At 39.3% G+C, this 25,915-nt stretch overlaps 1 protein-coding gene across 1 annotated transcript in view; it reads right to left on the reverse strand.

Annotated features, from left to right (window-relative positions):
* Positions 1-6,710: 6,710 nt before the first annotated feature.
* Positions 6,711-25,915, reverse strand: part of dbpa (D site albumin promoter binding protein a) — a 44,256-nt gene continuing 25,051 nt past the window's right edge. The window contains exons 4-5 of the mRNA XM_034704120.1: positions 11,746-11,999; positions 6,711-8,948 (exon numbers count right to left, since the gene is read on the reverse strand). Of these exons, the coding sequence (XP_034560011.1) occupies positions 8,733-8,948; positions 11,746-11,999 (470 nt within the window). The 3' untranslated portion in view covers positions 6,711-8,732. The remainder of the gene's footprint in view (positions 8,949-11,745; positions 12,000-25,915) is intronic.

A 25,915-nucleotide genomic window follows, 5' to 3' on the forward strand; every position in this document is an offset into this window, starting at 1 on the left:
CTCTCCAAGACGGCCATTAAAATGTAAAGACTTATAGAAGATTAAATATGTGAGGAGACAGTGTGGAAATATTGTTTTTATTAGCTTTTATATTATATATCACAACAGCAATATCTTGTATTTCCTGTTTAAATCCTCACTCTGTATCTTAAAATCACTGTCCCATTAAAGTTACTAACCATAGACCGTCCTGGAGTCCCTGAGCTCCCTTGTCTCTTGGGTTCCTCCGGATCTCTGCCGTAGATTCTTTATTGGGTCTGTTATTCATTCTTTCTTTCTTTCTTTCTTTCTTTTCTTCTTTCTCTTTTTTCTTTTTTCTTCCTTCTTACTTTCTTTCTTTCTCTTTCATTCATTCCTTCCTTTCATTCTTTTTTCCTTTCCTTTCTTCTTTCTTTTCTTCCTTATTTCTTTCTTCCTTTCATTCCTTTTTCCTTTCTTTCATTCCTTCCTTTTCTTCTTTCTTCCTTTCCTTTCTTCTTTCTTCCTTTCATTCCTTAGTTTCCTTCCTTTTTCCTTTTCTTTCTTCTTTCTTTCTTTCTTTCTTTCTTTCTTTCTTTCTTTCTCTCTTTGTTCTTTCCATGTTTCTTCATCCTTTATGAATCCTTTTATTATCCAGTCCTTTCCTTCTGTCATTCCTTCCCCATTTATTCTCCTCTTTTTCTTTCTTCTGGTCTCCCTCTTTTCTCTTTTCTTAGACCTTTCTGGAGTCCCTGAGCTCCCTTGTCTCGTAGGTTCCTCTGGATCTCTGCCGTAGATTCCTTTTTTGGGTCTGTTAATCATTCTTTCTTTCTTTCTTTCTTTTTCATTCATCCCTTCTTTTCTTTAATGCTTTCTTTTCTTCTTTCTCTTTTTTCTTTTTTCTTCCTTCTTACTTTCTTTATTTCTCTTTCATTCATTTATTTTTTCTTTCATTCTTTTTTCCTTTCCTTCCTTCTTTCTTTCTTTCTTTCTTTCTTTCTTTCTTTCATTTATTTCTTCTTTCATTCCCTTCTTTCTTTCTCTCTTTGTTCTTTCCATGTTTCTTCATCCTTTATGAATCCTTTCCTTATCCCGTCCTTTCACTCCCATCATTCCTTCATCATTTATTCTCCTCTTTTTCTTTCTTCTCCTCTCCCTCTCTTTTCTCTCTTCTTAGACCTTTTTGAAGTCCCTGAGCTCCCTTGTCTCGTAGGTTCCTCTGGATCTCTGCTGCTGTGGACGTGCCAGACTCCAGCAGCTACAACTACTACTATCCGTCTCCCCACTATCATCTCTCTCTCTCTCTTCATCTCCCTCTATCCCTCTCTCCAACACGTTAGGTCTCAGCTGATATGTGTCTAACATGAGTCTGGTCCTGCTGGAGGTTTCTGCCTGTTAAAGGAAGTTTGTCCTTGCCATTGTAACTTGTTAAATGCTGCAAAGTGCTCTGCTCATGGTGGATTAAGATGAGATCAGACTGAGTCCTGTCTGGAAGATGGGACTGGATCTTATCCTGTCTTGATGTTGGGTCTTTGTTAATAATAGAACATAGAGTCCGGTCTAGACCTGCTCTGTTTGGAAAGATTCTGAGGAGAACATTTGTTGAGATTTAGCCCTGTATAAATAAAGATTGGATTGATTGATTGATTGATTGATTGATTGATTGATTGATTGATTGATTGATTGATTGATTGATTGATTGATTGATTGATTGATTGATTGATTGATTGATTGACGGTACTAGCGTCACGCTAACCTTTAACACACATTAGACTTACAGATAAGGCATTGAAGGTCCCTCAGGTGGGTTCAGTCCATGGCAGAACAGATTCTTGTGTTGATTTGAAGCAGACACTCATGACTCTTTTTTTGCATCACAGAAGATATACGGACATATTTTTATAGAAGCAGTGTTTTCTTGGTTTTGCGACAAAGACATTTAAACCCCCTGATAGCAGGTAAAAGATTCTGAAGTCACCTTTTTTAATACCATAACAATAGAAGATTAAAAAACTACACCGAATACCAGAATGTATCAAAGACTGGAGAAAAGGCTTTGATGCATTCTGGAATTCGGAGTAGTTTTTAATCTTCTCCATCAAAGACTGAATTGTTTGATGCATTCCGGAATCGCTTTGATGCATTCTGGAATTGCTTTGATGCATTCTGGAATTGCTTTGATGCATTCTGGAATTGCTTTGATGCATTCTGGAATTGCTTTGATGCATTCTGGAATTCTGTGTAGTTTTTAATCTTCTTCATCAAAGACTGAATTGTTTGATGCATTCCGGAATCCCTTTGATGCATTCCGGAATTGCTTTAATGCATGCCAGAATTGCTTTGATGCATTCCAGAATCGCTTTGATGCATTCCGGAATCGCTTTGATGCATTCCGGAATCCCTTTAATGCATTCCGGAATCCCTTTGATGCATTCCGGAATCGCTTTGATGCATTCCGGAATCGCTTTGATGCATTCCGAGTCGCTTTAATGCATGCCGGAATCGCTTTGATGCATGCCGGAATCGCTTTGATGCATGCCAGAATCGCTTTGATGCATTCCGGAATCGCTTTGATGCATTCCGGAATCCCTTTGATGCATTCCGGAATCGCTTTAATGCATGCCGGAATCGCTTTGATGCATGCCAGAATCCCTTTGATGCATTCCGGAATCGCTTTGATGCATTCCAGAATCCCTTTGATGCATTCCGGAATCCCTTTGATGCATGCCAGAATCCCTTTGATGCATTCCTGAATTCTGTGTAGTTTTTATCCTCTTCATCAAAGACTGAGATGGCATTCTGGAATAAAATGGCTTTGATGCATTCTAGAATTCAATGTGTGTTTTTGTTTCGTTTTTCTAAAAAAGCAGCCTCTAGTGGCCGCTGAAAGAACCGCACACAATGTTACTTTACACATTAGCTCCAACAGAAGATCACCTCACATCCTTACACACTTTCAGATGACACAGAAGGACACCCGAAAAAGCTGTCTGTGAGTAAGGATAAGCCTTTATTGGTGTTTGGGGGGAAAAAGCCAAACCACATATGCCATCATCCCTGTGGACAGCACACAATACTGGTGAGGAGTTGGGGGGTAGTGTTGCGCTCATGGGACTTGTAGTTCATAACAGTCAGTCACAACATGGAGAAGTTAGCTGAGAATCCACAAAATTGAAGGAAATAACAAGGCTGTGTACATTATTGTTTTCATCATAATTATTGTCAGTATACCCGCGATGCTGTTTCATCGTACAGCAAAACTGTCACTGTCATTATGTGAAGAAGTGCGCCTCAATGGCCCACCAGAAAAAGCTGTAACACGCTCAACAACACAGTCACATAGAAAAATAGCACTGTCAAAAAGTTTGTCTGAAACTGTCTGTGAGGAAATCCAAAAAATCCCAGATATCAAAAAGAAAAAATACACATGGCTTTCTTCTTCCATCCAAAGACGGAAACGTAAGCAGCTCTGAGACTTTTCTTCCCGGGGATCTGAATTCAAAAGTTTGTGTGTCCGTGTATCAGATTTCAACATATTCCCAAAAAAAGGAAAAAAGAGACAAGAAAAAGGAATATATATATATATATATATATATATTATATATATATATATATATATATATTTATTTATCAATATAGAACTACAGCTCCCATAATACACCTGGGGGTTAGCTTACTGTAAGTCTCTGTGAATGGTGGGCGACAGAAAAAAGGATCATGGGGGAAATAAAGTGTGCGTTGTTGTCTCGGGGATTAAAAGAGGATTCAAGAGGAAATGAAATCACAAGCTGTTGCAGTGACCGACTGAAAGAAAGAAAGAAAGAGTGAGAACAAAAACAGTGAGTTCAAAATGAGAAACTGTGACTAGAACGTGGGGAATAGATCCTTCTGATCGTTTTAAAGTGAGGTGTAGTCGCCCTCTCTTCATGAAGACACAGCAGCTCTGAATGAAATGTTCACTAAACCCCTCCTACTACAGCATCAGTAGATCAGTATAAGATTTAGCTTCCAAGAAGGATTCCTTTTGTTGCTGTGTTTACATGTAGAAGTCATTTCAAACAAAAAAAGCTTCTTTTTACAGTCAAATCAATTACTCATCATGACTTTTTGTTACAGAAAAAGCTCATAAAAGGAGGTTTTTCTTCACTGTACTGTGAAAATATTTCACCTAGCCTCTAGCTTGTAATTTGGAGTAATGTATCTTTACCCCTGGACTGCATAATTATTATTTTAATCATTGCTTTAACATTTATTTATCTTATTTCATTATTTATTTTATTCCCTCTATTCATCTGATCTTATTCTTTCCTCTCTTACTCATTTTATTAATTTTACTGTGTTGATTTTATTTGATCTTATTTATAAGTATCTTATTTATAATAATGCCTTTTTTAATTTTTACCATTGCTGTTGTTTTCTTTCTCTGTTATTTTGTGAAGCACTTTGGGCTGCATGTTTATATTTATGAAAGATGCTATATATATATATATATAAAGTTGATTACAAAATTGAAAATTACAGCATAGAAATTTTTGCCCTTTTTGTCTGATTATCTTATTTGCTTTTTTAGGTCCATAAAAAACAATTAATGTCTGTTTCATAACCAGTTAAAACCACTAATTGAAGCTTTAGTTGGTCGTCACAGGCTAACAATCGCCAATTTAGCAAGCTAGCTAGCTACAAAAGATGAAATTTGTCATTGAGAGCAGCTGTGACTAGAACTGTATAGATCCTTGAAGTTGCTCTAAGGAACTTCTAAAACCTCAGGGTTAGGGTCGTAATGGTTAAACATTGAACACAGCAATGGAACTTTAGCCCTAATAAGATCTGTTATTACAAGCTTGACTCACTTCAACAGGTGAAATGAGAGTCCTAGTCTTAACTCATAGAGCTTTGTCTGTTCAGAATCAAGGACCCAGATTTAACCAAATACTGTTGTCCTAGCTAACAGAACATTTAACCCTCCTATCATCCTTGGGGTCAATTGGACCCCATTCAATGTTTAACGTCTCTAAATGAATGACTAACATCATTTTTTTTGGCTTCATATTTCATGACTTTTCCTAATTAAATGTTGATATGTTCAATTTTGGTGTTCCTTGGGGTCAATTTGTATACAACATAAGAAATATCAACATTTTACACACATTTGTTTTTGTTGTTTTTGGATGATATTGAGGTCACTGTAACCAAGGACACTTCCACATGTGACTGCAGGAGCTGGGATCGAACCGCCAACCTTTATATTGAGATATAATATTTCCAGCCACCATGTCTCTAGAGATATTCAATGATGAGTCCTGTGTCATATGTTTAGATAACATAGAAACAAGGCAGGGCAGACGAGAGCATGACAGACTCACAGCAGTTTGATGTTCTGTTTTTACAAGTAAAGTCTAAGTCTAATGCTTTAAATTGCGTTTATGCTTGAAACATATTTTATTTAACCCTCCTGGTATGTTACGGGTCAAATTGACCCATTTTAAAGTCCAAAAAATCTAAAAATAAATTATTAATAAAATGAAAGAAATTCAAAATGTTAAATAAAATAAACAAAAAGTAATTTAAAACTACTGTATTTATATTTAGGTATTTCCAGTGTACAGTAAAAAAAGGTTTAACATGAATTTTCATAAAAAACAAGTGAGTGAGTTATCCTCATTGAACCATGATCTGTGAGAATTAAAGAACACCAATGCACTAAATATTGATTTAAAAGGTTAGTCATGTAGTTAATAATGAGATTAAAATCATGTTTATTTGGATTTTTTGGGGTAGATAATTAAATATCCCCCGGGTCAAGTTGACCCCAGGAACATTGTTGCTGTCCCAGAGAAACGAACATAACAGGAGGGTTAAAGGGCGATTTAGAAAGTCACCAAAGAAACATAAACATGGGTAACAATCACTTTCTGGAGGTTTAAATTGCTGACCCCAAGGATAAAAGATGTTTGTAAATTTAAAGGTAACAGGAGGGTTAAAGCCCATGAATAGGTGCATTTCGACCGGGGTCTTTTAGCCCCTAGAACTACTTTCCCCAGAACTAAAAGGTTCCTGTGCCCCCATGGTTGTCTGCATTTCGACCACAAGCTGAAGTCCTGGGTAGATTGTGCAAATCAAGCCAGTGACGTATGAAGGAAAAAATATATATTAAATAATATTTTGAATTCTTAATAAAAACTAAACAAGTATGCATTTCCAGGAACTCCCTCTGTGTTTCAACAACCGTGTAAACTCCACAGACATCATACTACCCCCAAAGCAGGGGCTTTTCAGGGGGAAATGAACTACCCCTGAACTAAATTTAGACCCTGGTTCCTCCGGTCGAAACGCATGTAGCTCTGGGGTCAAGTCCCCAGTTCTGGGGTAAAGTTCCTGCAGTCGAAAAATAATGCTAATAATCATGAGCATCTTTGCAGTTGCTACCTAACACGATCAACAGCTTTGACTTGAACCTGTAAAATGTCATCCCTGGATTAAAGATACAAGGATGTGTGTTCATTTCAGTTTGAAATATATTACATTTTAATGAAATAAGTGTCATCTGTCTGGCACCATATAAGGAGAAGTTCTAGCCAGGGGGCGGGGCTTAGTGAACATTCAGAGATTTCTGCTCCAGAGTTTGTTAGTTATGATAAAGTGGGGTTATTTAACAAAATCAAAATATAACCAAACAGGTTTATGATGTTTCAATACAGGAAAATCAATTTTAAATCCCCCCCAAAAGAAAAAAAAAAAAACATAAATTCTGTCAAATCAAAGACTTTTTTTTTTTAATGTGTATTTAATACCTCAGACAAAAACACCTGAGAAAAAACGGACAAAATGATTCAAATGGGTTTTTCTGTAATATATTCAATTATGTATATTACAACTATAATCACATAATTCAAGCATATATCATATACATATATATCTAGTGAGAGAATAGTTCAATATTCAATAGTACAGTTTTATGGTACAGTAGCAGTAGGGTGCATTTCTGGTTTTTCATTGGGTAAAGTTTGAAGGAGAGGTATAGACACGTGTTTGTGTGTAAATCTATATACGATTTATCCATACAATATGCAACAAAAGAAAGAAATCAAAAGAGAGATTAAAAGACAAAGAAAGGGTATAGGCAGTTCAGTACTGTGTGTGTCGGAAGTGTTTTAAAATGTTTGTTTGCGTGTGTGTGTTTGCATGTTTGTGTGTGTGTGTGTGTCAGGTGAAGGATCAAACAGATCAGCACCATAGAAGTCCATAACAACATCAACAACAACAATAAGGATTTCAAAACCCGGGTGAGGTTGTGTGTGTGTCCGTGTGTTTGTTGTGTGTCTGCATGCTGAAGGTCTCAGTCACTGTTCAATCCGGGCAAATCAACCCTAAACCAGTTAGTATTTCATTTTTGCTCATCCTGGACAAATTGAGGAGTAAATAGAGAGAAAGACTGCAACCACGTCGTGTTCTTGTTTTACAAATAGTGCGTCTGAGTGTGAGCGTGAGAGCGAGACACAAAGTAAACGCAGAAACCTGCCAGCGAAATCGTCCACCCTTGTGTAGTTTTCGAACGCCCGCTCCAAGAGCTGAGCGGGCGTTCTGATGGCTAGTCGCTCCCTTTTGCTGTCCTCTCTATTTTCCTCCTTCGCCTTCAAAATAAAAGCCCTGCGATTATTTCAAAAATCAGACACGGAATCAAAGAGAAGGTAACAAATCAAGTGCTCGAACAAGCCCCACAAAGAAAAAAAAAACAAAAACAAAAGACACAAAGATTTTTTTCTCAAAACTATACAATTTTTGTTTCACCGTCTTTCCCCGCTTTAAACGCGCCCCAACGCCAAAAACAATCGTTACTAAGATACCGCACCTTGTCTCGCACCATGTGAAATACCTGATTCAACCGTGATACATTCTCTGAAACGCTTCGCCTCTTGACTAACCGGCTCCGTGAAATCGAAAATAGATTATTTGTTGTTTAGCAATAAACAGCTGGGAGGAAAAGCGTAAATGTGGCCCCGTGACTGTCCAGCTAACAGCCCCTCCCCGCCCCATATATAAAATATACAAAAGATTATCTCCAAAATCCTCCTGACTATCTGCTAATAGAAAAATATACAATAATCCTATGTCAAAATCTCTTTGCGTTATGGACGAAAACCCTGCACCTCTTCCTCTTTCCTCCTCCCGTCAGCCTCCTCCTTTTTGCTGGACTAGTCTTGCCTTCCTGCCCAGTTCAAAAATATACATGTTTTATTTGTCCTATATATAGAAAAAATTACACATCTGACCTCTCCTGGCTTGTATCCGTGCCTTGAGCTTAAAAAGTGAGATTTCACTGGCATAATGTGAATTCAACACCCTGTTTGAACTGGCCGGGAGCAGCGGCTGGAACGCACTACCTGCAAAAAACGTGGTGCGACACCGGCCGTAAGCACAGCACCGAAGGTGACGTAAGCTGCCGAGGTGACACAAGGTGATACAGTACGTCGTGTGGGTTCAACAAAGCAGCATGTACAAAGAGACTGAGAGAGTCAAACAGGAAAAAAGATGGCGTCACTGTGCTTTCCTGTCGTGCAATCCTGAAGCACAGCGCGCACTTAAAAAACACACTTTTCGTGTTTGCGCCCGGTGTCGCACAGCGCTTGCTGCAGATCTACGCCTGCCTCTCCGTTCGCCACTTCAACTAAAGTGCCGCTGTTGTTGGGTTGCCTTGTACCCTTTTCTTATTTCCTCCTCCCCTCCCAAAAAGAACCCCTTCCTCCTTCATCTGTGTCTTCGTCTCCCTCGCCGCCTCACAAGTCTCCGTGTCGACTCTCGTACTTGTTGATGATGTTCCTGCAGCGCCCCAGCTCTTTCCTCATGTCGGCCACCTCCTGGCGAAGGGCGCCGTTTTCCCTCTCCAGGAAGGCGGCGCGCACCGAGATCTGGTTCTCTTTCAGCCGCCTGGCGTCCCGCGAGCGCTTGGCCGCCTCGTTGTTCTTGACGCGCCGGCTCCAGTACTTTTCGTCCTGTAGTCGTCAGCGGCGGTTTTGGTATGTTGGGGTGTGTGGGGACGGACGGGGATAGGAGAGAGACAAAAAAAGAAGAGGAGAGCGTGGGATGAGTTATGCGATGAGAGAGAGAGAGAGTATGACAGGAGAGGAAAAAGGGAAGGAAGAAAGAGAGCAACAGCTCAGTAAAGGTGCAACTACAGAACATCAAAGCCAGAAGAAGAAACAGGACAAAGATATTTCACTTTGAATATCATTAATAACATCTAACATTAATAATAACTGACATTATTCAGAGCTAACTGTGCTAGCAACAAACACTAGCATGTAGCTAAGCTTTGAGAGTAGCTGGTTTACATGGTCAACCAGCGCGTTAGCTTCCTGTTCGATTACAAAAGGTCCGTTGTTCTTTAAAATGAGAAGATGTTGTGCTAACAGAGATAACGGCAGTAGCACAGTTGCTAAACTGCAGCTGCTTCGTCTAAGACAACAAAGTATGATTGTGTTTTCAATGTTAGCTAACTACAGCTGCTTTTGTAATCACAGCTAACACAATTCTTATTATTACGTATCATTATAGGTCAGAAAATGTCATATTTAGCAAAGCTGGCATCGCACAAAGGCGGCTATCAGGTTGTGAAGCTAACCGTTTGCAGCTTAGAGTTTAAATACATAGCTTGTATTACATTAGCTTCAGTGCTACATTAAAATTGTATTAACATTATTAATTCATTTATTCTTATAACAGTTTTATTTCACCTTACTTTTGTTATTTATTTATTATCTAGCTCAAGTTGTAGTCACTTTTTATTTATTTATTTATTATCTAGTTCAAATTTTTGTCAGTTTTTATTTATTTTATCTTAGTCTTTTTTTAATTCATTTTTAATTATTTTATTTTATTCTTATAACAGTTTTATTTCACTATCTTTATTTATCAAGTTATTTATTTATTTATCTATTTATTTATCAATTTATTTATCAAGTTATTTATTTATTTATTTATTTATCTATTTATTTATCAATTTATTTATCAATTTATTTATCAATTTATTTATTTATTTATTTATCAATTTATTTATTTATCAATTTATTTATTTATTTATTTATCAACTTATTTATTTATTTATTTATCAATTTATTTATCAATTTATTAAGTTATTTATTTATTTATTTATTATCCAGTTCAAATTTTGGTAACGTTTTTCATTTATAACACACTCCACCTCCTCTGTTACTGTATGATATTGGAACACAAAAAGACACAGACATTTTTAGAGACGGCTACAGAAGCATGCTAGTAATCAAGTGATCTACATATATACAAAATAAGATGGCCTGCACCATTTCCAATAATAATAATAATAAGCACAATAACAAACATGTAAACATGGATCAAATGGAGGATCATAGTGACTCAGGCGTTGCAGCAACTTTGATTTTAGTCTGGGCATCAAAGTTCATCTCATGAGGGTGAGATTGGAACCCGCAGAGATTGCTGTATTAAACTTTTGGACTCGGAGACAAAGATAGAAATCCAAATTGAAAGTAAAACCTTGTCCAGATCTTAATCTGAAAGATTTATACTGGTGGAGTCGCCTCTCAGACTTTCACAGGATGTGTTGACATTTAACAAAAATCATTAACCTGTTTGAAATAAAAAAAACTTCTGGGATCACTCTCTGATTATTTGTCTTCATGGAAAACTCAAACTCTCTGGAGTAACTTCTGATGAAAGCCAGATATTCCTCCACTTGATATCAACCAGAGCAGAGTCTATTTCAGCCTCATCCTCAACGCCGCTCAGAGATAATTCTCCCTCCAAACAGCTCGGAGATGAATTATAAAAACCTGCGAAGGTGAGCGCCTTCATCTCTCCATAAATTACAGGCGCCTCAGGAGCCGCAGCTGCTCCGCGCTGAACTCTGAAAACATGAACCATTGATCAGAGCCGCTCCGCTCCTGTGCGATGAGCCGAGTAGAAAATATTTTAGGACTCTCGTCAGGAGGCATCAATACGAGTGGGCGTCACGCTCCTCCAGATTTTTCCACATCAGTGCCGGAGCTGTCAGAGAGCGGTGGCCTTTGTCTCCGGCGAGTTCAGGGTTTTAACTGAACAGTCTGAGCCTTGGGCCAAAGGAAAAACCTGACCTCTCTGGTCTGTGAGTCTCTGCTTTTTTAAAGGGTGGGAACCTTTAGCACGCTCACAGAGACTCAGATCTTCAGTGGGAGAAGATTTTAAAAGCTTTGAGTTCATTTAGGTTTTCTATTTTCCTTCTTACTGCAGATCTGATTGGTTTACTTTAACATTTATGAGTCCAAACGTGGGATTTCCATGCTGGTTCTGCAAGAATATTTTGCCCTGTGTGTCATTTATCAACATCTCTGGGAATTAGAGTCTGTGTCCTGAAATAAGTTGAGATATTGGTGATTCCCTGGAAGAATTTTGTTGAGAAATAAGGGGGTTTTTTTCACCGAAATTAACAAAAGTGACTTTAAAATAAATAAATTTGAGTTGTTTTTGAAGTAGAAAGTGTCAAACGTCAAGTTAAAGTGATATTAAGTGTTGATTTTGAAGAATCTTGATCATTTAATGTCAAACAAAGCTTGTTTTTAAATGAAATAGACATAAATCAGATTATTAGCCTGTAAAAGCAAGCCTCCTTTAAGCCTAAATAGCTTGTTTCAGTCTTTTAAATCTGCATTCGCCAAAGGAAACTTAGACTACTTCCCAGCTGAGGATGCATTGAGCAGTTTGCAGTCATGAAAGCGGTGAAATGAGTCAGATCCAAAGATTTGTGGGTAGATGTAGTACCTTCTGCTCGTTGGGGACCAGCATCTTGCGGGCTTTCTTGATCATCGGCTGAGGTTTCAGCTCCTCGTCGGAGAAGCGGTGCCGCCGAGGGTCGAACGCCTCCTGGCCCGGCACGCTGGACAGCGCCAGGTCCGCCGGGTCGGGGTCAAAGTTCACCATGATGTCACTGTTGCCGTTGGGGCCAGGCGGTGTTCCGGAGGGTCCCGGAGGGCAGGTAGAGGAGGGTGAAGCGTCCTGAGGAACCGACGGACCTCCTGAGAAAGAGAAAGAGAGAGAGAGGATGAGTCACTATGCTTTCATGAGAGTCTTCCTGTGATGTTTTATTCGAAGGCTTCAGGAGGAAATGATCATGAACACACTGAAAACATTTATGACCTCAGACTGGACAAAGTCTCAGAAGAGAGAACATTATGTTCACCTAACCTTTGGACCAGAAGGGATCACTGTGGTTTATCGTCAGAGTTCAAGATTTCCATGTAAACAAATGTTGTGCAGACGGATTAGTCTCCATTACATCCATGCCTTTCAGATTCAAACTAGAATCAGCTGTACGCCCTCATCAATCAATCAATCAACCTTTATTTACACAGCACCGAATCACAACAAACTTTATCTGAAGACTCTTTCCAAACAGAGCAGGTCTAGACCGTACTCAAAGACCCAACATCAAGACCGGATAAGATCCAGTCCCCTCTTACAGACAGGACTCATAATTTGTCATTTAAAAAGAGAAACATTGACGTCAACTTTAGAGCACTGGGTTCTGGAATGCTGGGGGGTTCTTAAAGAGACAGTAGCTGAATTGAGAGTTTTCAAAAACACCATTAAAGCTGACTCAGACTTGGACCAGCTTTTAGTTGTGCTGCTATAGGCTTAGACTGCCGGGGGACTGGCACACAGACACCATGGGATCCTATCCTAACCTCCCATTACTTACTTTAACCCTCCCTTTCTGGAGTCCCTGAGCTCCCTTGTCTCGTAGGTTCCTCTGCATTGCTCCCGCAGACGGCCTCCTGCTGTGGACATGCCAGACTCCAGCTACTACAACTACCACTATCCGTCTCACCACTATCCTCTCTCTCTCTCTTCATCTCCCTCTATCCCTCTCTCCAACACGGTCTCAGCAGATGTGTGTCTAACATGAGTCTGGTCCTGCCGGAGGTTTCTGCCTGTTAAAGGAAGTTTGTCTACCAAGACAGGATAAGATCCAGTCCCATCTTACAGACAGGATCTCATCTTAATCCACTATGAGCAGAGCACTTTGCAGCATTTAGCAAGTTACAGTGGCAAGGACAAACTTCCTTTAACAGGCAGAAACCTCCAGCAGGACCAGACTCATGTTAGACACACAGTGAAAGAGATCCAGAGGAACCTACGGTACAAGGGAGCTCAGGGACTTCTGGAGTTGCCAGAGTCAGAAGATTCCAGATCTGACATAAATTGGCTTTGAGTTAACATTTGACAGAGCCAGATGTGGACGCTGAGATTTACAACACCACTGCAAATCTGCTGTTAATGAAAAGGCCGGGGGTTGGTGAGAGGTCAGAGGTCAAGCTCAGCTGCACAGGACCTTGTTTAACAGACAGTTTATGTGTTATTTTTATGTCATGAAGCAGAAGATGAATAAAAAAAGAGAAGGAGAGGTGATGTCGGGCTGTGAGAGGCAGAGCGACGGTTTATTGTTTCCCACATTTTCCAGTAAAGTCCGCCTCACAGTCCATTCAGACGCCGTAAACACTGGCTTAATTACTCGTTTAGCCGTCCAATCATCATCATCCAGTTTTATCTGCAGATTAGAGCCCATCTGCCCCGCGCCGAGGACGGTCACATGTCAGAGAGAGCGCCGGCCGAGCCGAGCCGCGGGGCGAAACACACTGCAGAGGATGATGAGACAATCCCCAGCAGATCGGATCAAATCTAACGTGAACTCTGAATAACACGATTACAGAGCCGCTTCGGCCACCGGAGGAGCCACACAGGACGATGACAGCACTGTTGTGGTGTTTTTTCACAGACAGCAGCTGTGAGAGGGTCGTAATACAGTCCAATAAAGTCGAGTTTGAAAACATTGCAAGGTACAAAAAGTCCTTTTCTAATCAAAGCTTTGTATTCAAGGAAGAAGCAGGGAAGAAATGCAGGATTTGACTTCTGTTTTGTACCACATATTCTCTTCATGTAGCCACTTTTATTCTATTTTGATAAGAAAAACTAATCATAAGTTGATTTGCCTGATGTGACTCAATTTTTTGGCTGAGCTGCGGCTAAAAAAATAACCTCAAACTGATCATTTTCATGGCCAGAATCATCAATATGTCAATGAAGCAGCTGGAACAAGCAGCACTTTAAAGCTCCTGTAAGTAACTTTCTGTTGTTTTGATTTTGGCGCCCCCTGTGGACAAACTGATACCTCTCACATCTGTGTTGATTTCATCATGTCATATTTTCTAGCACTAATTCTTACGCTTTATTTCTAATGTCACACTCACTGTGTGTATTTGCAGTGACAGAGCCGTTAAGTGGTCTGACATCGACCCCCTTGCGGTAATTACAGACTTTAAAAATTGACAATGTTGAAATGAAATGTTGAAGTTTATGATCTTGTTTGCTTTTGTAGGTCCTAAAGAGGCAACGGTGTTAATTTCAGTCCTTTTCATAACAAGTCCAAAACTCCTTACTGGAGCTTTAATTTATGAAAACAACTCTAATTGCTATTTTTGTTATTTCTAAAGCATCATGAAGAGATACGTGGAATTTAGCTCTACAGACACGACTTTAAAGCTCCTGTGAGGAACTTCCTGTTTGTTTTTATATTAGCGCCCCCGTGTGGACAAAGTGAGACCTCTTACATCTGTGTTGATTTAATCATGTGCATGCATTCATCATATTTTTTTTGCATAAAATATCAACCTACTTTCTTTTAATGGTAAAATGTTTCACTCACTGAGTATTAGCAGCAACGGATCTGTGAAGTGGTCCGACGTCGACCCCCTTGCAGTAACTACAGACTTTAAAAAATGACAATGTTGAAATGAAATGTTGAAGTTTATGCTCTTGTTTGCTTTTGTAGGTCCTAAAGAGGCAATGCTGTTAATTTCAGTCCTTTTCATAACAAGTCCAAAACTCCTTACTGGAGCTTTAATTTCTGAAAACAACTCTAATTCCCATTTTTGTTATTTCTAAAGCATCATGAAGAGATACGTGGATTTTAGCTCCACACACGACTTTAAAGCTCCTGTGAGGAACTTTCATTTGTTTTGATATTAGCGCCCCCCTGTGGACAAACTGATACTTCTCACATCTGTGTTGATTTTGAAATGTTGAATGTCTTGTTTGCTTTTGTAGGTCATAAAGAGGCAACAGTGTTAATTTCAGTCCTTTTCATAACAAGTCAAAAACTCCTTACTGGAGCTTTAATTTCTGAAAACAACTCTAATTCCCATTTTTGTTATTTCTAAAGCATCATGAAGAGATACGTGGATTTTAGCTCCACACACGACTTTAAAGCTCCTGTGAGGAACTTTCATTTGTTTTGATATTAGCGCCCCCCTGTGGACAAACTGATACTTCTCACATCTGTGTTGATTTTGAAATGTTGAATGTCTTGTTTGCTTTTGTAGGTCATAAAGAGGCAACAGTGTTAATTTCAGTCCTTTTCATAACAAGTCAAAAACTCCTTACTGGAGCTTTAATTTCTGAAAACAACTCTAATTCCCATTTTTGTTATTTCTAAAGCATCATGAAGAGATACGTGGATTTTAGCTCCACAGACAGGACTTTAAAGCTCCTGTTAGTAACTTTAATTTGTTTTGATTTTGGCGCCCCATGTGGACAAAGTGAGACCTCTCACATCTGTGTTGATGTGGAAATGTTGAAGTTTATGATCTTGTTTGCTTTTGTAGGTCATAAAGAGGCAACAGTGTTAATTTCAGTCCTTTTCATAACAAGTCAAAAACTCCTTACTGGAGCTTTAATTTATGAAAAACAACACATTTATATTTAATTTATGCAAAACTGGATTTCTTGCCACCATGTTTCCAAAAAGGACAATCCCACTGAGATTTTTTTTTTTTTTGGTAAATTGGCCACATGAAAATGTTGCATCAGCAATGTGCATTTAAATGACTGTGTCATCTGAGTGCATAAAGAAGGAGCAGAGGTGTAGCTTCTAAGGGGTGGAGAGCACTGAAGCATAAATACTAGTACTGTCTCTTAAGGTGTTTATCTTCTAATATCTTTTTACTGTTATTCCCTTCACTCAGCTCCACCACTCAGGCTCTTTACTTTCACTTTGAAGCCTTTCATTGTGACTGATCGATTACTTTCATCGTGTCCAGCCTCCCTGACATGACGTTGACGCTGATTTCACATTAAAGATTTTTACTGGAGCCACTTTTTTACCTTCTACTGTCCTCTGACTCTCTTTCAGGGTCTCTACCTTTTATCCAAGTTCATCTACTTGCAGACTTGTCTCCTCTCTGGAGCGGCACAAAAACAATGAAAACATAATAATCAGCAGGCGGCTTCGTTAATTTGGCGTCTACATCCTGCACAGGTCAGACCCTCCAGCTCGAGGGTGTTGTGCTCATCTGAAAAGGCGGCTGTCTGCACAGTCACGTGTCTCCATCATGCTTCATCCACCAGAGCACAGAGCCAAGAATGAGGCCCACTGAGATGAGTGGACCATAAAGAGGATTACCCTATAGACAGAGGCAACACGTCGCACTCAGATCAAAATGGAGGAAGAGGAGGAATCACAGTTTTTGTACCCTCTTTTCTTCACCCTGTCTTGCATATTGAAAAGACAGGTGAGCGCTATTTCCCCCCATCGTCATCCTGCTGCTTTTAAGTGTTGTTGCAGTTCCTTCAAATCACCACCAGGTGTCAGTATCAAGCAAGAAAACACGCAGACAGGGGCAGCGGGTTCACATCAGAGAGGATTTACAACAAGCAGGAGAGCTCAGGTTTTTGGTTTAACCCTTTGCAGTGCTGAATAAAATCACAGAAAATCCAAAGATGGAGGGTAAGAGCATCTGAAACGAGGACATTAACGCTCTGTCGCAGGATTAATGATCCAGATAGAGCTGGTTTGGTTCCTCAGTTTGTTGCAAGCATGATTTTGTTGCATGAAAATTCACATAAAGGTGGAGGAATTACTGAAAGAGAGGTGTTGGTTCAGCTGCAGCTGCGAGACTTAAAGCCACATAAGTTCAGTTATTCTGGGATGCTGTTGGTAAATTGTGTAGCAGTGAATATAAAAACTCCCTCTTGATGGTTTTACCCTGCAGCACTTGTGCATTAGTGCTGCGTTTCCTTTCTTTTCTCAACAACAACAACAACAAAGAGTCTATTTCAGTCGTCAGATCCAGGTACCTGCAAACACAAACAGGACTCTTCCGACTGCTTCCTCTTTGCAAAACAAACGCGAGTCAGTCGAGCAATCATGGAACTGCAGTCTGAACTGTTTTGTGGCAGCATTTGTAAGACGCTCTCTTTTTTTTTTTTAGGAGCTCCAGGCGCGGAGCCACAGATTAAAAATAACTACGAGGACCAATATCGAGTGAAACTGTAGTAGAGAGATGTCAGAGACGTGAGTGAATTGAACAGAGAAGAGACGTGTGCATGATGGGAATTTTTACCAGGAGCAGTAAATGATGGTCAACATTTTCCAGATTTATTATTCATCATTTATTTAAAGGTGACATATCATGCAAAATGGACTTTTTAATGGTTCTCTACCTGAAATCTGTGTCCCTGTCTACAAACCCCCTGAAAATGAAAAGAATCCATTCTGCCCCTGTTCTGATTTCTCCACCTTTCTGTAAATGTGTGCTGAAACCAGCCGTTTCAGTTTTCAGTGTTTTTCATACGTCACAACGCCATCCGGTCTGTAACAGGAAGTCAGAGCTCGGAGCTTGTTCAGTCCATAGACTGTATAAAACACAACTCAACCCCTCCTCCGTTTTTCATTCCCTGCACACATGTGTGCTAACAAGGAGCTTAGGAGGGAGGCATGCTAGTTGTAGGCTGTCTTAATAAACACAAAGGTCGGTTTTACTCCCCACGTCTGCAGATTTGAAGATCTAGTGGATGATTTTTTATTTTCATGGAAAAGTGCTAGCGCTAGTTAGCATAGCCACATAGCTACATGTTCGTAGCTGTAGCTGTGTACCAAGACACACGTCGACATACTGACAAATAAAACAACAAGAAACACTAAATCTGTGACCAATCCTTCAGAACGGTCCTGCTGCCTTTCTGGCAGAGGTCGGTTTTACTCCCCACATCTGCAGATTTGAAGATCTAGTGGATGATTTTTAGTTTTCATGGTAAAGTGCTAGCGCTAGTTAGCATAGCCACATAGCTACATGTTCGTAGCTGTCCGTCAGGATCAGATTCTGGATCAGATTCAGAGGGTTGAAGTAACGCGGGTCTGTGAGCAGCCGTGTATATTCAGCCAACATGTAAACATTAGATCAACGTGCTGGAGAGCCGAGGCACATCCACTTCCTGAGGGGGCGTGGTCAGAGAGCTCATTCTCATTTAAAGGCACAGACACAGAAAACAGCCTGTTCTGAGCAGGGCTGAAAAAGAGGGGTTTACAGGCAGACCAAAATCTGATTTCAAAGTGTTTTTTTGAGCATAAACTTTAAAGACATGTTTTGGGGACCTCTTAGACCAATATATGTTGATGAAAAAAGCGTGATATGTCACCTTTAAACTAACGTGTCAGGAAGATCTTAAAAGCATAAACACGTCCTCCCTCCTGCATCCAGAGATTTTGTGCAGCCTTCTGGAAACCCTGAAATGTCAAAGCCCGAGCAGGAAAACTGACACTGATCTGCTTCTCCACTGCCGCTCCGAACCGTCAATCATTTTATTACGAGCGTCAACCGCAATAACACGACCCAATCCTCCACGGGATCCGAGGAGTCAGACTCCATCGCAGTGAGAGGTGGGTGGGGGGGGGGGGACGGGAAATTCCCCCATGTTCCCCTCTCTTGGATCCAGCTGAAAACACTTGACTTCACAATGAGTGTGCTGTTCCTGTACGAGAGCGGGGACGTTAAATTGAAGTCTGTCTTGGCGTGGTGGTTTTCAGGTTCAAACTAAAGTCAGACTCTGACGAGAGAATCTTCTTACGGCTGGGTTGACATGCAGTCGTTAAAACGGGGTGAAAAGTGGGACACTTGATGTGGATTTTCTCCTCTTATAATAACCCTGTTTCATGACAACCTACATAAAAACCATAAACACATGCCATGGCTATATATATATATGGATCTCAGTGATGTCAGTGGTTTCTGAAGAGGGGTTTTGAAGCCCAATGATGGTGGTCGCCTTATTGGAAAATGCTGACTCACCCTGACTTTTGGTTGGCCATGAATAAAGAGAAAGACCTGAGGTGGGCTTAGAGCCTCCTGGCTAACAGTGACATCATATCCACCTGTCAATCACCTAAGCCCCACCTCTAATCATGCTAATTTACGCCTAACTTTACATCTTATATATTTTAAAATAATTGCATTCCTTTAGAGTTCTTTTAGGGGAATTTTATGTCTTTTAAAATATGTTTTATTTCTTTATCTTGACTTGTGTGTTTTTTATGATCTGCCTGTTTTATTTTGCTGCCCATGTAAAGCACTTTGTAACCTGGTTTTGAAAGGTTACCATGTTATTCTACAAATACAATTATTATTATTATCTTAATATCTTCAAAACTAATGACTTTGCAAAATAAATCCCCTCCATAAACTGAGTACAAATGAATGAGCTAGCTACTTCAGACAAAAGCTGTTTTTATGAAGTAGGCTTACAACATTTTGAACTTTTTAACCTGGGTATAATGGTGATTCCTTAGTTATATCTTATTTTAAGTTATTTTATTTTTCAGGTATTCATCTAACTTTATTTAATTGATTTTATGGTCATAATTTTATTTTTTTTACCTGGTATTTATCTTATTTTGTTTTATCAATTTTAATTGTGTGATTGAATTGTTTTCAGATATGTATCTGATTTAATTTAAAAAATTGTATTGTCATGATTTAATTTTTTTCCAATATTTATCTGATTTAATTTATTGATATTATTGTCACGATTTATTTTCCTATATTTTTCTGATTTTAATTTATTGATTTTAATAAAGTGATTTTATTCCATTAATCCAATATTCACCTGATTAAATTTTATTAATTTTATTGTCATGATTTTATTTTTTTCCAATATTCATCTGATTTAATTTATTGATTTTAATGTAATGATTTTATTCCATTAATCCAATATTCATCTGATTTAATTTTTCTAATTTTATTTTCATGATTTTATTTTTTCTAGTATTTATCTGATTTAATTTATTGATATTATTGTCACGATTTATTTTTCTATATTTTTCTGATTTTAATTTATTGATTTTAATGTCATGATTTCATTCCATTAATCCAATATTCACCTGATTGAATTTTTTTAATTTTATTTTCATTATTTCATTTTTTCTAGTATTCATCTGATTTTACCTAATTGTCTTATACTGTTCTTATAACCTCTCATTTTAATTAACCAACTTTTTTTATCTGTCCAATCAGAAGGAAGACACAGTTAGCACCTAGCTTGTGAACATAGTGGAGCTTTAAACAGCTACAGAGACAGATAATTGCTTCAGGAATTGGTGGAGACCAAAAACAGAGATAATACAAAGCAAATTGTTGCTTTAAGTTGCCAGAAAAATGTCTCCATATGTGTAATAATAATGCTGTATGAGCGAGCACTTCCAACTTTGCTGCAGTAAGAGTTTGAATTTTTTAGGAATGGTTCATGAAAACTCATTAATATACCAAATGATTAAACATCCTTTCCCTGTAGCCCGTTATAGATTCAGTGCAAACATAAACACAGAATCATAAACCCAACAGTAATCTCCCACAATGCACCGGGCCATACATCCCCCCTCTTTATCCTCCATCTATACGTCCTCCGCTCCATCTGTTTGGCCGTGCAGCAGCGACTCCAGCAGATGAACCTCTGCTGGTTTGATCTGACTCTCTGGCAGCTGGACGGAGCTGATCCTGGATAAGTCCGCCCCAAAGCCGCGTCCTAATAACGACCATTTTGGGCAAAAAGTTGAAACTGATCCAAGAACAAGCTCCCACAGCCGCCAAACTGGGCTTCATTTTCTGTCTGTGAGCGGGGAGCCATTTGGACGAGGCAGCCGCTGACTCTCGGATTCACTCTCTGTTTTCATTAATTTATCAGAGATTATGTGTTTTTCTCTTTCCGCCTGTCAATCTCTGCTCCTCTCTTTCCATCAGTCCGTCTCTAAAAGCCCTGTTTAAAGTCATGTTACTGGATTAAACCACCGCCACTCAATTATTTTTGCTGTTATCATACTTGAATTCTCATGCCAGATACGTCAAACTTAACTTTCACATCTCAAGGTCTTTGAAGGTCTCGTTTTGAGTAATCCAAGTGCTTTACGAGTTCAATTAGAGCCCTCATTTCTTATTCATACTCCTGTCATGTCAGGAAATCCTGTTTGCAATCCTTCATTTTAACACGACCGCTGTATCATCTGAAAATCTCCATCACAGGATTCGCCTCAGGATGTGAAAAGTTGATCCTCAGACGGAGCGACCGGAGGCATACTGATGGATTTGAGTGTTTTAACGTGAAAACTTTCCCTCTCCTCTTTTGGAAACTTTCTTAAAAAGCACTCTGAAAGTCAAACGAGGAGTTTTGATTTAAGGAAAATGTTAAGAGAGAGGAGTTTCAGTTTGTCCTTCAGGATCAAACAAACAAAAAAAAAAAGCTCCTCTCTTGAGCCGCCATTTTGCTCCTGTGTTCACAAAGCAAACAGGGAGGCATCAGCTGCAGTGGGCACGGACGCCCACAGAGGCAGAAAATAACACAGGTTGAGGTTTGAGAGTCAGGTGAGCAACTCTTCCTCTTGACTAATCGCTTGTTTGATCTATCTATACTTTCACTTCATCCACCTACACGTGAATCCGAGAGCCGAGCGCAGCGAACCCTGCTGCTGCTGCTGCTCCTCCAGGGAGGGTCAGGGGAGAAATGCATTGTGGGAAGTGTAGGAAACTGAGGTGGCAGCATGGTAAAACTACAGCTTGCATCTTCATCTCTTTAAATCTTAAAGGTGACATATCATGCAAAATGGACTTTTTAATGGTTCTCTACCTGAAATCTGTGTCCCTGTCTACAAACCCCCTGAAAATGAAAAGAATCCATTCTGCCCCTGTTCTGATTTCTCCACCTTTCTGTAAATGTGTGCTGCAACCAGCCGTTTCAGTTCTCAGTGTTTTTCATACGTCACAACGCCATCCGGTCTGTAACAGGAAGTCAGAGCTCGGAGCTTGTTCAGCCCATAGACTGTATAAAATACAACTCAACCCCTCCTCCGTTTTTCATTCCCTGCACACATGTGTGCTAACAAGGAGCTTAGGAGGGAGGCATGCTAGTTGTAGGCTGTCTTAATAAACACAAAGGTCGGTTTGACTCCCCACGTCTGCAGATTTGAAGATCTAGTGGATCATTTTTATTTTCCATGGAAAAGTGCTAGCGCTAGTTAGCATAGCCACATAGCTACATGTCTGTAGCTGTGTACCAAGACACACGTCGACATACTGACAAATAAAACAACAAGAAACACTAAATCTGTGACCAGTGGTTCAGAAAGGTCCTGCTGCAGGCGCCTCTCCGTCAGGATCAGGTTCTGGATCAGATTCAGAGGGTTGAAGTAACGCGGGTCTGTGAGCAGCCGTGTATATTCAGCCAACATGTAAACATTAGATCAACGTGCTGGAGAGCTGAGGCCACACCCACTTACTGAGGGGGCGTGGTCAGAGAGCTCATTCTCATTTAAAGGCACAGACACAGAAAACAGCCTGTTCTGAGCAGGGCTGAAAAAGAGGGGTTACAGGCAGACCAGAATCTGATTTCAAAGTGTTTTTTTGAGCATAAACTTTAAAGACATGTTTTGGGGACATCTTAGACCAATATATTTTGATGCAAAAGAGCGTAATATGTCACCTTTAAAGCATGTTTGGAGAATAAAGTTTCATGTGTGGTTTACAGACCGTATTTCAACTCTAGTGATTTCACATCAAAGTCCCATTAACTGTAATTTCTAGTCCATGTTAGTATGTTAAAAAACTGTCTTTTTTTACACCAACTATTAACAAAAATAACTGTATTATAAAAGAAAGGATTATATTTAGACAGCAGAACAGGTGTAATCAGATGACACACGATAATATTTAGTCATCACACACCACATAATGGCCACAGTTACATGATAAGTGTTGTGGTCTAAATTTAATGGGGAATTATGTGAACACAGAGTGACTCACATGCTGCTCAATTTTATCCATAAATACAGCAGCCGAGAGTCTGAGGTGTCATATATCACTCAGGTGAGACGTTAGGTCTATTGGTCTATTTGAGAATGCAAAAAAACAAATTAAAAGTAAGGTTAGTGACGATAATATGGCTGCCGACATTCGTAGTTAGAGTAGCAAAATAAATAGCCTCTTTCACACGTGCATACCTAAAAATTGGTTGATTTTTTGGGGGAGTTTTGCCTCTAAAATGATGTTAAATTTGCTTGGCGACCAAATTGGTGGATGTGATGCATCGTCCATTATAGCATAAACCAGAAATATCAATACTAGCTAAACTTCCTCCAACAGCAGCGGCTATATGACCGACTGTAAGCCCTTTATTAAACCAACATGGAGGAACACACACACATGGTCATTATCACCTCACCTATATTCACATTATTGATTGATCGTCACATGACTCTACGTTTCTGTCCATTTAAATCCCACTAGTTTGATTCTAATAAACCGTTGAAGTGTCTAAACCAGGCATGTCCAAAGTACGGCCCGGGGGCCAATTGCGGCCCAAGGTCCATTTATTTATGGCCCCAAGCTTCCATCTTAAAACGTGTTATTTATAGCACAGAAATTAATCACCTTCTGAATCATCTGTACATTTGTAGTTTCTTTCAAACACACAAACAAAACTAAACTCCATCCAGAAACGTCTCAAAAAGCTTCATATGGACTTCCTGTCTCAAAGCCAAAGATCTGGGAATTCTGCAAGACGGCAATGAAGAAGAAACACAAGAACTCTTAAAATTGACAGGAGAGGAAGTTCAGAAGACACAAAAGAGGACACAAGACAAGATCAGAATTATGAATTTGTACAGAAAAGGGACAAATTGCATCAGATTTGATCCCCCTTCCTCCCAATTTGGTAGCCAATTACACCCAACTTATTATCCAGTAGCAATGGACAACAGATGGAATGTAGCTTTTAGCTCAATCTGGTGCGCCCATCTCTTTGTTTATTGCAAACATTTAATGTAAGTGCACATTGTCCTCTAAAAACAAACTAAACTAAGTAGCACAGAGGCCTCGCATTGACTTGCTTCCGGTCAGATTACTCGAATGAAGCACAGCAACTGGACACAAACCATAGTCTGCAGTGCGGAAAGAGCTTAAATTGAAGGGAAATGTAGGAACACAACACCTTATTTTGAAAAAGTCCTAGAAATATGGGAACAGAGGGATGACCCCTAAAATATTTGGTGCATAAAAAATGTTCAGAAATCAGGAAAATAACTATTTTGTTCTTAAAATGTTACCTGCTGGTCAGAAAAGTCTTAAAAACAACATGAAAAAGAAGTGTGATGAAATCCAGATTGTGATCCTGCCATAGGAAAATAATGAGACAATATTTTTTCCCACATCGCCCGACCCGAATGAAAAACATTTTCCTCCAGAAGAAGATAAAGTCTGCTAATGTTTACATGGCTTGTGGAGAACTGAGGACTACCTTGTTACTGTTTCATTGAGAAAAAAAAATTATTAAATAGAGATTTCATGTATAAAAAAAGTTTGGACACCCCTGATCTAAACAAAGGTGGATTAATACCAGGGGTGTCCAAACTTTTTTCAAAGAGGGCCACATGTAATGTTGTCAGAATACCTCAGGGCCAGTAGCTCCTGCTGTGACTTTGGAATAATACAAATTATACATGAAATCTCTATTTAATACGTTTTTTTTCTCAATGAAACAGTAACAAGGTAGTCCTCAGTTCTCCACAAGCCATGTAAACATTAGCAGACTTTATCTTCTTCTGGAGGAAGATGTTTTTCATTAGGGTCGGGCAATGTGGGAAAAATATTGTCTCATTATTTTCCTATGGCAGGATAACGATCTGGATTTCATCACACTTCTTCTTCATGTTGTTTTTAAGACTTTTCTGACCAGCAGACGACAACTTAAGAACAAAATAGTTATTTTCCTGAGTTCTGAACATGTTTTATGCACCAAATATTTTAGGGGTCATCCCTATGTTCCCATATTTCTAGGACTTTTTCAAAATAAGGTCTTGTGTTCCTACATTTCCCTTCAATTTAAGCTCTTTCCGCACTGCAGACTATGGTTTGTGTCCAGTTGCTGTGCTTCATTCGACTGATCTGACCGGAAGCAAGTCAATGCGAGGCCTCTGTGCTACTTAGTTTAGTTTGTTTTTATAGGACAAAGTGCACTTGCATTAAATGTTTGCAATAAACAAAGAGATGGGCGCACCAGATTTAGCTAAAAGCTACATTCCATCTGTTGTCCATTGCTACTGGATAATAAGTTGGGTGTAATTGGCTACCAAATTGGGAGGAAGGGGGATCAAATCTGATAGAATTTGTCCCTTTTCTGTACAAATTCATAATTCTGATCTTGTCTTGTGTCCTCTTTTGTGTCTTCTGAACTTCCTCTCCTGTCAGCTTTAAGAGTTCTTGTGTTTCTTCTTTATTGCCGTCTTAAAGAACTCCCAGATCTTTGGCTTTGAGACAGGAAGTCCATATGAAGCTTTTTGAGACGTTTCTGGATGGAGTTTAGTTTTGTTTGTGCGCTTGAAAGAAACTGCAAATGTACAGATGATTCAGAAGGTGATTAATTTCTGTGCTATAAATAACACGTTTTAAGATGGAAGCTTGGGGCCATAAATAAATGGACCTTGGGCCGTGATTGGCCCCCGGGCCGTACTTTGGACATGCCTGGTTTTAGTCACTTCAACGGTTTATTAGAATCGAACTAGTGGAATTTAAAATGGACAGAAACGTAGAGTCGAGTGAGGATCAATCAATAATGTGAA

The sequence above is a fragment of the Notolabrus celidotus genome, chromosome 16 (assembly GCF_009762535.1).
Source record: "Notolabrus celidotus isolate fNotCel1 chromosome 16, fNotCel1.pri, whole genome shotgun sequence".
Taxonomy (NCBI): Eukaryota; Metazoa; Chordata; class Actinopteri; order Labriformes; family Labridae; genus Notolabrus; species Notolabrus celidotus.